The 13,205-nt window shown below is 43.3% G+C and overlaps 1 protein-coding gene across 5 annotated transcripts in view; it reads right to left on the bottom strand.

Annotated features, from left to right (window-relative positions):
- Window positions 1–2,183: 2,183 nt before the first annotated feature.
- jus (julius seizure) overlaps window positions 2,184–13,205 on the bottom strand; it is a 452,703-nt gene continuing 441,681 nt past the window's right edge. For 2 of the 5 annotated variants that reach the window (XM_065229845.1, XM_065229844.1), the window contains exons 6-7: window positions 12,162–12,355; window positions 2,184–2,454 (exon numbers count right to left, since the gene is read on the bottom strand). In XM_065229845.1, coding sequence (XP_065085917.1) covers window positions 2,303–2,454; window positions 12,162–12,355 — 346 coding nt within the window. In that variant the 3' untranslated portion in view covers window positions 2,184–2,302. The remainder of the gene's footprint in view (window positions 2,455–12,161; window positions 12,356–13,205) is intronic. The other 3 variants (XM_065229846.1, XM_065229847.1, XM_065229848.1) reach the window with 3 other exon arrangements.

The following is a 13,205-nucleotide window of genomic DNA, read 5'->3' as shown; positions in this document are numbered from 1 at the left end:
TCCAAGCTTGTTAGGTCTGCAATTATTTATGGTATCATTTCGTTAAATCTTCAACTAGTATCTTAGGTATATCGATTAAAGCATTTCTTTCTGTTCGTGTCTCATTTGGTCGATTAGTTGTTGGAAAAAAGAGAAAATCTACACTTTTGGTAAGAACTGAAGCTGGGTTAGGGGAGGTTCAACACTGCATCTCGAGCTCCCGGAACGGACTCGGGAACGCTTGTGCTTTTATATTCGTTCGCTTTTAACGCTATGTTTCCCTTGTTTGTTTATTCAATTGTGACAGTTGCGATGTGCGCCTATAATCAACGAGATGGGTGAGTGCGTATGTGTGTGTGTGTGAAACTGTGAATCTGTGCGTCTTCGCCTCTATTATGCGCGGACGAAGACGGACCAAACTGACACAAAGACAGCAAAGTTCGGAATATTTCTCCAAAAATCTTCCCCTATTTTAGCAGAAACATTCCAGAGATGGCGCTTCGGTTGATGCGAGGGTCCGCCTCCTGCGCTTGACGGTTCTTTGTTTACCTTTTTTTGGTTCGATTTGGATCGTTTTTTTGTCTTATTGAATAGTATTTTTTGGTTGATTTAATGTTAGGCTAGAAGTAGATTTGTTTTTTTTTTTTTATAATATCACATGCGCTCCTCACTGCAGATAGAGTAAGTTTTTTGTATTTTTCAATCCTTTATACGTAAATGGAAATAAAAGCCCAGTTAAAGACAGCGGCAAATTAAAAGTTCTCCTACGATACATTTGCTAGTTTTATCAAAATCTGCTCCTAAATAGAAGGTGTTGAATCTTAAAACTGTGCTTATTTTTTTCCCTTAAGATCAATTACACTCTACGCTTTCTAATATATTTGTTTCTGATACTAGGTGTAAAGCAGTCATATTTTCATTAATATTTTTTACAATTTTTCTTATATATTTTTTTTTCCGTTATCGCCTACATTCTTATCGCATAGATGCTGTATGAATAGAAGTAAAATCGTGGTGCTATTTATCTCTTTAGTATATTCTAGCATTTTCCTTCGCTTTTGAATCTTTCAGGGGCATTACGGCGGTGCTGCCATCTTTCTTTCTTCTTCCGCATCTATCGCGTGTCATACTGTTTATACTATGTTTGATGTTTATTGTTTATTATTCAAAATTTTGATTCACTATTTTGGATCAGAAGTCAAAGTTGTTGCTGCTGCTGCTACAATTACTAAGTCAAAAATCGAACGGATAGGTGTTGTTTAATCATTCCATCCTGCTTTCGCTTCGTTCGTTACTGCTTTTTTGTGTGGATATTTTCCTTTGTTATCATATTCACTGTGGTTTTTGTTTATCTCAATAGATTGTCATTTAATTATGCGCGTTTAAATATGTTTTTGTTCGCTAAACAAACCATACAAAATAGATGATCTCTACGTCGTTTGAAAAATTAAACGTCACTATTGGCGAACCAAGTTTTTCCTCTATCGTTTCACTTACACATAGATCTGGAAATGCTCTTTCTTTCTACTTTAGTATTGATTTAAAGATGACGCTACGGTTTTGACTCTCTCTGGAAAAAAATTGACAGCTAATTATTTATACTCTGGCTACTCCTCTTCTGCTGAGATGCTCGAAGTTTTACTCAAAGTGAAACTGAATTATTCATGGTTTCCATATGCTTTTCTACGTTTTTGTTTTAATGTCAAAGATTCATCTAACATCGTTCTACAACTACATTCTTCTTCTTCTTATTCAACTGTCCGCCGAACTGGAATAAACCTGTCATTCTCTTCTACGGGGATATGACGATGATTCTTCGCGTCGCGTCGGCGCCTACCTTGACTTTAAAAGATTTTTTTGTTTTCATTATTTTGACGTTTACATCGTAGGTATAAGGGAAAGCTTTCTCGATCTCGGAATGGCTCTGGAAGATGCTTCTCTATTGTTCTGGAAAAGAGCTCGCTCTGTGTAGAAATAGCTAGGTCGGATTCTCTAAATTGTCCGGTCTCATCCTAAAGGTTATTGATAATTGCTTGCGTTGTTCCTTCGAGTTTCGAGTGTTGTTCTCTTGTTGTAAGCAACGGTTTGTAATTTTGGTTTTTATTAGTTTAGAAAAGATCACTTTAGTTTTCCTCCTCCTTCTGGGTGGCGAGGTGGCTAAGAAGTAGTTATTAGTTCATTTTCTTGTCTACTTATGAAACTCATTTTCTTTTTTTTCCTTTTTCAGCTAGAATTTAGTTCGGTAAATGGTCCCTAACGAGTCGCGATGAAATTTCATTTGTTGTTGTTGCCGGTATTCGTTTATTTTTTTTTCGGTTCTAGCTTAGGATCGAACCTCGGTAATTTCGACGGTGACGCTTTCGTTCTGCTGATGGGCGGCCGCCGTTCCGTTGTCCTTGGCGTGCTGCGAGCGGTTCGAGCGGGTCGAGGTGGCCGAGGCGTTGCTGCTACCGCGGGATCCACGACGGGAACCTGCTTTAGGTAAGAACGAAGGCAAAAATGGGATGGAAGACATTGAGAAGAGGTTAGTTTTGGCGTACATGTGAGCTTCAAATGTGGAAAAACCATCAACCATCAAACGGGAAAACGTGTCGCTACTATAAGAACAGGGTGGCTGCTTGTTTTTGTTGTGTTTTGAAGGGAAAGGGTTTGAATAAATAACATCAACATAACTACTAAGTACTAAGCTCGCGAACGTGGTTCCACTGCGGATATATCCACTAGCTCCTCCAGCTTCATCCTAAATTTGAAAAACTAAAATACATGGTTCACTATACGCTTTTTCAATAGAAACTAGCGATCGATTCAACCTCTGGTGGTGAATAGGAGAACGCCAAAAATAGTGATGTGAGCAGACATTTTTGTCGGGAGACGTAGGAAACGGAACACTTTTTCATTTTTCCTGATAGATTAATTCATCTAAGATGCTCCAAAGCTTGATCTACAGTTGAAAAATTTAATTCTGTATCATTTTTGCAAGGATCCTGCTAGTGTTCAGAAATATTTTTGTTGAGAAAAATGAAAAATTATAATAGTGCCTTAGTGGTTATGATCTTCCGGATTTCTTGCGTGTGGTTAGTTTAGATTCCAATTAGTTCAGATCTGTAGAATATTGTAAAATAAGACACTTACCGATGGAAATTGACAATATGTTAAATGAAAAATGCTTTAATTAACGTTTCCTCTAGAACTCGCCTGGCACTCTCTACATTGGTCGTGCATTGAAGAGGACTATTATATGGCCTGCCTTCCCAATAAACAATTGTTTAGCTGGAAAAGCATATTTTTGCCTCAATAATCTCTTATTCTGTTTCCAATATTTGTTGGGTTTTCTCCCCAGGTATACTTTATGATAGTTTGCCACAATTTTGGACTTGAATTATTCTTTTTTGAATTGAACAGTGACATTAGATTACGATTTTCGGTAAATGCTGTTGAATCCAGTTGAAGTTTGGATGAAACCATCCATTTTGAACTTTAATTTGCCACAACAGATCCCAAAATGGCATCGGATAATTGTTCCAAACATATCTTTCATTGTTGACTCCCATGAGGGACACCCGGCAGAACTGTCAAAATTTAGGCATAGAAAAAGAAGACGAGGAGATTTAGGTTAGGTTCCGTGCACTGATACCAGAGCTTCTAAACCAGGATACCGAAGGTTCCAGACGCTCCCGAAGGATATTCTAAACGTTCCCATCTTGGATTCCAGACGTGTCCGACTTAGATTCGAGACAGATGGAATCTTCGTATGGAATGTCCGGAAACGTTTAGAGTGACCATTGGGTATGTCTGGAATCCCCACCGTAGAAACCTTCAGGATTTGTCGTCGGAAACATCTGGTGTCTCTGTCGGGAAAGTCTGGTGCATTATTCAGGAACTGCCGGAATCCTAGTCGGGAACGTCTGAAACTCCATCGAAATCGTCAGCAAACACCCTCAAAATCGCGTATCAAATCGTCTGGAACCTTCATTGGCAGCATCCGAAATCACTTGTCTGAAATATCCTCCGTCGAAATCGCCTGGAACCGTCGTTGACAGCATCTGAAATCTCGACTGAATTCGTCTGGAGCCTCGTCCATTGTGAACGTCAGCAGACTCCGTCGAAATAGTCATGCAACTATGCTGAAATCACATAGAATCTCTTCCGTCGAAATCGTTTGGAACCTCCTCCATCGTAAACGTTAGCAAACTCCGTCGAAATCGTATGGAATCTCTGTAAAAATCATTTAGAATCTCCTCCGTCGAAATCGTTAGGAAGCTTCATTGGCAGCATCTGACATCTCCATCAAAATCGTCCTGAACCGTTTCCGTCGAGAACATCAGCAAACTCCGTCAAAATCGAATGGAACTTCTTTTAAAATCATTTGTAATCTCCTCTGTCTGAATCGGCTGGAAACTTCGTCGGTAGCATCTGAAACATTCACCGATATCGGCAGGGAATCCATCGGGAATGTCAGCTCCTTCGAAATCTTCAACAAAAACCGTCAAAATCGGGTGAAATCTCTATTAAAATCCTCTGGAACCTTCATTGGCAGCATCTGAAATCTCCACTGAAATCGTCTGGAACCTCCGCCGTCGGGAAACTCAGCATGAACTCCGATGAAATCATCCGAAATCTGGAACCTGCTCCATCGCAAACGTTAGCAAACTCCGTCGAAATCATGTAAAATTGTCTGGAACCTTCATTGGCAGCAACTGAAATCACCATCGAAATCGTCTGGAACATCCTACATCGGAAACATCAGCAAATCCCGTCGAAATCGTATGGAATCAATGTCGAAATCGTTTGAAATCTCATCTCATATAATTTCCTCCCTCAAATCGGCTGGAAGCTTCATTGGTAGCATCTGAAATCACCAGCGAAATCATCTGGAACCTCCTCCACCGGGAAACTCAGCGAACTCCGTCGATATCGTATGGAATCTCTGTTGAAATTGTCTGAAATATCCTCCGTCGAAATCGCCTGGAACCGTCGTTGGCAGCATCTGAAATCTCCACTGAAATCATCTGGAGCCTCCTCCATTGTGAACGTCAGTAGACTCCGTCGAAATAGTCATGCAACTATGCTGAAATCACATAGAATCTCTTCCGTCGAAATCGTTTGGAACCTCCTCCATCGTAAACGTTAGCAAACTCCGTCGAAATCGTATGGAATCTCTGTAAATATCATCTAGAATCTCCTCCATCGCGATCGTTAGGGAGCTTCATTGGCAGCAACTGACATCTCTATCGAAATCGTCCTGAACCGTTTCCGTTGAGAACATCAGCAAACTCCGTCAAAATCGGATGGAACTTTTTTAAAAAATCAATTGTAATTTCCTGTCTGAATCGGTAGCATCTGAAACATTCACCGAAATCGCCTGGTCGGGAATCCACCGGGAATGTTAGCAAACTCCGTCGCAACCTTCAACAAAAGCCGTCAAAATCGGGTGAAATCTCTATTAAAATCCTCTGGAACCTTCATTGGCAGCATCTGAAATCACCACTGAAATCGTCTGGAACCTCCGCCGTCGGGAAACTCAGCATGAACTCCGATGAAATCACCTACTCTGGAACCTTCTCCATCGCTAACGTCAGTAAACATCATCAAACTCGTGCAGAATCTCTGTTAAAATCGTCTGGAACCTTCATTGGCAGCATCCGAAATCATCACTGAAATCGTCTGGAACCTCCGCCTTCGGGAATCCAAGCCAACTCCGTCGAAATGGTATGGAATCATGGTCGAAATAGTCTAAAATCGCGTCTCATCTTCATCATCTCATCTAAAATCATTTGGAATCCTCCGTCGAAATCGTCTGCAAGCTTCATTGATAGCAACTGATATCACCACTGCAATCATCTGGAACCTCCGCCGTCGGGAATCTCTGTCGAAATTAATCATATTGTGGAGCAGTTTTGGAACGACCTATTGAATTCTTTCAATAATAATAATCACATCACATGTGGTTTCGGTGAGAACAACAACAGAATGAATATATTTATTGACAGTTTCTCTCTACACGCTCAAATGGAATCAATTGGATTTGGGTAAAGTCTTGGTCAATACTGCACGCTCAATATTCCCCCTCAATTGATTATCCCCAGCAAATCGCGAAGCATTCGGAATCGCGGAGCAGCTAGACCTTTGGTCATGATATCGGCAATTTGCTGTTCAGTCGGCAAGTACACAATACGCAGCTTACCATCCTCAACCAACTCACGAACGAAGAAATGCTGGATATCCACATGTTTCAACCTTTTCTGCTTCCCTGGTTCGACGATTATAGCAATACAAGGTTGATTGTCTTCAAAGATGTTGATTGGTTCGTTCATAGCACATCCAATAGAGCTGAGTAATTTCGCCATCCAAGCCAGCTCGCAACTGGTCAGGCAAAGGGCCATCAGTTCCGCCTCCGTGGTTGAAAGCGCGACCGAAGACTGCTTCTTGGTTGTCCACGCAACCACAGATCCACACAGCTTGATAACGAACCCGGAAACCGAACGCCGATCATTCGGGTCATTACCCCAATCAGCATCCGCGTACGCTTCGAGAATGGTTGGTGATACCTGTCGACGGTACACGAGCTTGTAATCGGTCGTACCTTGAAGATAGCGTAACACTCGCTTGAGGTGCACCCAATGCTCCTCCGTAGCACAGCACTGGAATGCAGCAAAATAGTTTACTGCCGCACAGATGTCCGGCCTCGATGTCACCATGAGGTACATTAGGCAACCGATAAGCTCCCTGTACGGCTTGGACGTCATCTCCTTCGTATCCTTCTTCTTCTCTAGCTTCAGGCCAGGCTCAATTGGTATAGCAGACGGTTTACAGCAGCTCATCCCAAAGCGCTCCAGAATTTTACTTACGTAAACGCGCTGGTCTACAGTCAACACTCCTGCTTTGCGATCGCGATGTATATTCAAGCCAAGAAACGACTTTACTTCCTGAAGATCCCTAGTTTCAAACTCACCGCACAGCTTCGCCTTCAGCATACATATTATATCCACCGAGTTCCCGAGGACAAGTATATCGTCTACGTAGATGACTACGTACAACACCACACCGCCCTTCGACCAACTGTACAGGCATGAATCGTACTCGCTTTGTTTGAACTGCAGCCGGATCATAAACTGGTGGAAACGCAAGTTCCACTTCCTCGAAGCTTGCTTCAACCCGTAGATCGCCTTGTTTAATCTGCACACCAGTGTACCTCCCCGCTCAAAACCAGACGGCTGGCGCATATACACCTCTTCGTCCAACACGCCGTTCAGAAATGCGCATTTGACATCTAATTGGTGCACATCCCAATCTTCCTGGTTGGCCAATGCCAACAAAACACGCAACGTAGATATTTTCACTACCGGAGAGTAAGTGTCCGAATAGTCGAAGCCTCGCCGTTGCGAGAAACCGCGCGCCACAAGTCTGGCTTTGTAACGCTCCACTTCACCATCACTGTTCCGTTTAATCTTGAAAACCCACTTATTGTCCACCACTTTTCGACCTTCTGGCAGTTCAACAAGGGTCCACGTATCGTTTTTGTCCAGAGATGCAAGTTCTTCATCGATGGCCTTTTTCCACATAGGCCAATCGCTTCTAGTCTTCAACACTTTCACATCCGACGGAATGTCTTCAACAAATTCATCCGCACTGAGCGCAAACGCCGTTATATCCGAGTTATCCACATCATAATCACTCAACCACTTGGGTGGATGATTCACTCTTCCACTTTTTCTCACGTTACTGTTTTCCTCTGGGGTCTCCTCCAGATCCGAATCCGCACCTCCGACCGCTTCTTCTGCCGAGTCGGCTGCCGACTCCCAACCTTCTTCACTTGGAGGATTACTATTTCCAGCCTCTGAATCGTCTTCTTGAACACCATCACGCTCCGATTTATCCGGCTGTTCCATGATAATCACTTCATCAACCCGGTTTTCTTCATTAACTGCAGTGAGCTTCCCGAATCGTGACTCATTGAAGACGACGTCTCTAGCCACAATCACTTTTTCACCGTTCCAGCAACGAAAACCGTTCGGCGCATAGCCCACAAAAACTGCCTTTTGGCTTTTCGCATCAAGTTTCTTCCGCAATGCTTTTGGAACATGTACGAAACACTCGCTTCCGAACACGCGAAGATTCGATACGTTCGGTCGTTTGTTGTACCACGCTTCATATGGCGTGATATTACCTTCCACCGCGACAGTCGGGCTTCGATTCAGCAGATATATAGCTGAGTACAACGCTTCACCCCACATTTCCTTCGGAAGTTCACTGGCTTCGAGCATTGCACGCACTTTTTCAATAGCTGTTCGATTCAGCCTCTCGCTAACCCCGTTCTGCTCTGGCGTATATGGCACCGTTTTCTCCAGCCTTATGCCTTTCTGCCTACAGAAGTTCTTCACGGATTTTCCGGTATATTCGCCGCCGTTGTCACTTCGGAGACGCGCGATCTTTGTCCCGAAATGGGCGGTTACCATCGCCTCGTACTCCATCAGCCGTTCAAGCACTTCATACTTACGCTTCATGAGGTAAACTACCGTCATATGCGTAAAATCGTCCGTAAACGTAACAAAATACTCGTGGCCATCCCAGGAGAGAGGGGAGATGGGGCCACAAACGTCACTGTGCACAATCTCGAGAGGCCTGCTAGCACGCTTTTCCACCCGCGACTCGAACGGTTCCCGCGTCTGCTTTGCGTTAATGCACGGTTCACACAAGAACTTTTCGGTATTAGCGCGCCCGATTTCCACCCGCATGCCCTCGACCATCTCGTTCCGCACAAGTTTCATGAGATTCTCATTGCCAAGGTGGCCAAATCGATAATGCCACATTTTCAAACTTTTGCACACTCGACCACTCACTAGCGCTTTTTCGTCAGGCTTCAATTTGTCACAAACAAAGTCCATACAGTACAGACGGCCTAGTTGTCGTCCGGTAGCCACAACTCCCTCTTCGTCCTCGACACTCACTTTTCCGCCGAAAAATACAACTCTTTTCCCGGAATTTTCTAGACGTCGCAACGAAAGCAAGTTCAGTGACAGTTCCGGAATGAACAGCACGTCTTCCATGGTAATCTGAATCTTTTTACCATCCACCAAAGCACTAGCGATAACACGACCTTTGTAGCTTGCAACCAAGCTCACACCACTCTTGGCAGTTAGAATTTCAACCGGACGATCCAACTTTTCCAAAACCGAAAACAGTGATCTGTCGTTGGACATATGATCCGATGCCCCACTGTCCAAAAACCACCGCACGTCAGTCATTTTACTAATCGCCGCCATCTCGGGGTGGGTTTCAGCGGCCACGAACGACACCGTTTTTACTCCCACATTTGCTTTTTGCGTTTCACTTTTCTTCACTGGTTTCGACGCACTATTCTTCTTCTCGCTGGACTTTGGACATTGAGCACGTTTATGCCCGAGCTCCCCGCAGCCAAAGCATTTCAGCTTGCCTTTGAATTTTCCCACGAAAGCCGCTTCCTCCGTTTCAGCTTCTTGCCGCTGCCCTCTGCGTTTAGCCTCAACGTCGAGGTACTTTCGTCGCACCAAATCCATTGTCAGCTTTTCCGAAATTGCTTCCATTGCTGTGGTGACAGCATCGAACGAATCTGGCATCGTTAACATCAGATGGCATATAACGTCTTCTTCATCCATACGACCACCAGCACCTTTTATCTCTCGCACAAGCTGGTCGAACCGTAAAAAATGATTCTGCAGCTTCTCACTCTCGTTGTATCGCATTGCGAGCAGCTGCCGTTTCAGCAAGAACCTGTTAGTTATACTCTTCCGTTCGAAGACATCATGTAGACCGTCCCAGATTTCCTTCGGTGACACTTTGTCCTTGACGTACTCAAGGTGGCTGTCCGCCACCGCTTGAATTAGGACAGACCGACACTTGTTGTCTTTTCTCACTCGCGCTTGAACCAGGATCTTATTCGCCGCTCTCACTTCCGCCGTTGCCGTATCAGGAGTATTCCAAAACTCTTCCTCTTCCGCACTCCGCTCCACGCAGTGTAACACTTCCAGCTGCTGGAGGTAAGCTCGCATGCGGAAGCTCCAGTTGTTGAAACCAACTCAATCGAATGGTTTGATTCGAAAACTCTTCGATTCCTCCTCCATTTCGTACGACGTTTTCTTTTCGCAAACTACTCCCGGAACAACGAAACCCGCCGAAAAGTTAGAAAAAAAAAAAAAAAAACTTCGATTTAATCGCGTAAAAACTGGACACATAACCTATTGAATTCTTTCAATAATAATAATCACATCACATGTGGTTTCGGTGAGAACAACAACAGAATGAATATATTTATTGACAGTTTCTCTCTACACGCTCAAATGGAATCAATTGGATTTGGGTAAAGTCTTGGTCAATACTGCACGCTCAATACTGCACGCTCAATACGACCTTCTACCAGCGATTTTACGGAAATGAAACAATAAACCCTATTTTCTCTAGGTTGTAGAAGAAAAAATATCATAATATTGTTCCACGTTAAAGTTCGAGTGGTAGGAAACGTTTACGAAACGAATATCATTTTTAACCACGAGTTAAATTTAACTCGGCAAACGGTTCACAGCCTTAGCCATCCAGATATCCAGAGGACCATATTCTGGCCACTAGATTGCAGAATTGATATGGTGATGATATATTTCCTCTATGCTCATGATTGTTTGCAAATTAGAAAAATCGTGCAGCTCTAGGACTACTTTTAAGAATTGACCAATCTCCCGATGAATCCGGATATCCAGAAAGGCATTTAATGGCCACCGGGGCCAAATCAATATGTCACTGAGATATATATATATATTCTCAACTAACGGTTCTTCACATTTTCTAAAAAAGCATGGATCTCCAGGTCTACTTTTAAGAATTGACTATTTTCCCGGTGATTCTGGATATCCAGAGGCCCTATTCTGGCCACTCGGTAGCAGAATCGATATGGTGATGTCGTATTTCTTCTATGCTAATGATTATATGCGAGTTAGAAAAAATCGCGGATCTCTAGGTCTACTTTCTGGAATTGACTAATTTCCCGGTGATTCCGGATATCCAGAGAACCGTTTTCTGGCCACATGGTTGCAAAATAGATATGGTGATGGTATATTTCCTCTATGCTCATAATTGTATGCAATTTAGGAAAAAATCGCGGATCTTTAGGTCTTCTTTCAGGAATTGACCATTTTCCCGGTGAATCCGGATTTCCACAGAGCAACCTTTCACGGGTTTTATCGTTCCGATTGGCCACCTACAACTCCTTGTCTGTTCCGTTTGAAACTAGATAGTCATACCTTTCATGTAGTGGCTCAATTTTAAGATGTGGCAACCAAATTACCGAGAACCAGTCATGTCAACATGAATCGACACGCACTTTGCTCGGGACTTTTCCGGGTGTTTCCGTTCCGGCTGGCCAACAACAGGTTCAGTTGGGTTTCTATCTATTCAAAATAAAATTAGATAGCCATATCTTTCGATTGGTGGCTGAATCATAACCATGGGTCATCGCATTGCTGAGAACCAGCCATGTCAACTATGAATCGACACGCATTTTGCAGCCTTGGCACTTTGAGGATGTTTCGATGGCTTGGGATTATGTCAGTTAAAGAACCAAATGGAGGAGTTTATCTCCCTACTGGCACTCTGGTTGTAGGATGCATATCAAACGATTTATCACCGATGATAGGGAAACCGGATTCAATCTGAGAGCATAAACTATGTATACTTGCGACTTGCATGCAAGTCTTTCACTAGGGTGGTATCGCGTATGTTCGAGTTCAACGACTCGACAAACACGGACAAACCAGAAATTCGAATACGCAGCACAACTAATCAAAAACGCAAAGACGCAACACCGAACAGGTTACGAACTGTTGTATAATCTAGAACTAGGAAAGCTTCCATAAAACTAAATCAAACTTACTTCACAACTGATAACACATCTAGCTCGGGGGTTCTATATTGTGGTAGTAGGCATATGTATAGGCAATGTCGCACTACAGAAGTTACTATTTATACAGGGATGAAGGAATGCTTAAAAGTTAATATAGGAAACACATCAATCAATCAGTTCAAACAAACGAAAACAGGCACGACAAACGGCGACCGACGGGGTGCGCGTAAAAGACAGCAACACAGCAATCTAGCACTAGTAAGTAGTGGTAGTAGTAGTAGTAGTAGTTGGAATCGGTTTCCCGCATACAGACCTAGCTTACCTATCGACGCATTGGGCGAGTGCGGACGGAGCGATGCCATGCTCGGTTGCCGGGACGGCAGCCGGACGGACATTCTCGAACCGCGGCGTTCCTGGTGCAGTGGCTTGTTGTCCCGCAGGAGCGATACGTTCATCAGCCGGGGGTTCGGGGTGTTGAAGATGCTCCGGTTATCACGCCAGCGGGCCCTGGGGGAAATAAGAAGAAGATGGTGGGTGTGATCAATGATGATTGCGTTGAATTGTAAACAACACCGATTGGGTGTGATAAGGATTTGATACAATTGGCGTTGACGGGACCGTTGAAAAAATTGACAGTATGTATCTTGTGGGAATTTTCCGTGGAGTTAAGAGATAGTACGAAGACCGCCATGCTTCACGTCAACGCCAATTGGAGGCGCGGTGGCGGAGGTCAGCTCGGACCCGAGTTTCAACGGATTGTGAAATCACTTATCGGCCGCGAATCATTTGCGGAAGATGGTGAAATTGTTAAGAATTTGCGTGTGACTTCTATTGTATGCGTTCTGGTTTGGCTGATTTATGCTAGGAAGATAATGCCTGTGAGTTTACAGTGATGATCCGATTTTATCTTTCAATAATTTCACATCACCGCAATTCCAAATCTTTCTCATTCATCTTCAAGGTGGGTGTTTAAAGTTGGGGGAATCGGGGTAAAATGCGCCTCGCTTCTATCTCAGCTGGTAGTTGATATGAAGGCAAAAGATCGCTATCATACGTTGCACTTTTAACATAGGGGAAAGGCTCTAATGTTGGCCTATGGATCTAAAATTGGGCCCATCGCTAAAAATCTGCTATTTATCAATTTTATCTAAATGAGCGCGTCATTGGGACGACACTAATTGATATTTTTGGTCACTATTGAAAATTTAGTCGATTGCTGAATTTATATATGGGCCCAAATTAGGGCCCCCTAATTTCCCTTCCCTAGTATACAAATGGAAGCGAAAGACTTTTTGAAAAAAGTAATTTGAAATTAATAATATTGTAAATCAATTTTGGTAAAAATTTCGCTAAAATA

Source organism: Ochlerotatus camptorhynchus, unplaced genomic scaffold (assembly GCF_037179485.1).
Source record: "Ochlerotatus camptorhynchus isolate MF236.1 unplaced genomic scaffold, CSIRO-AGI_Acam_v1.1 ptg000323l, whole genome shotgun sequence".
Classification (NCBI taxonomy): Eukaryota; Metazoa; Arthropoda; class Insecta; order Diptera; family Culicidae; genus Ochlerotatus; species Ochlerotatus camptorhynchus.
The sequence above is the reverse complement of the archived record's forward strand: the minus strand, read 5'-3'. Positions and strand labels throughout refer to the sequence as shown.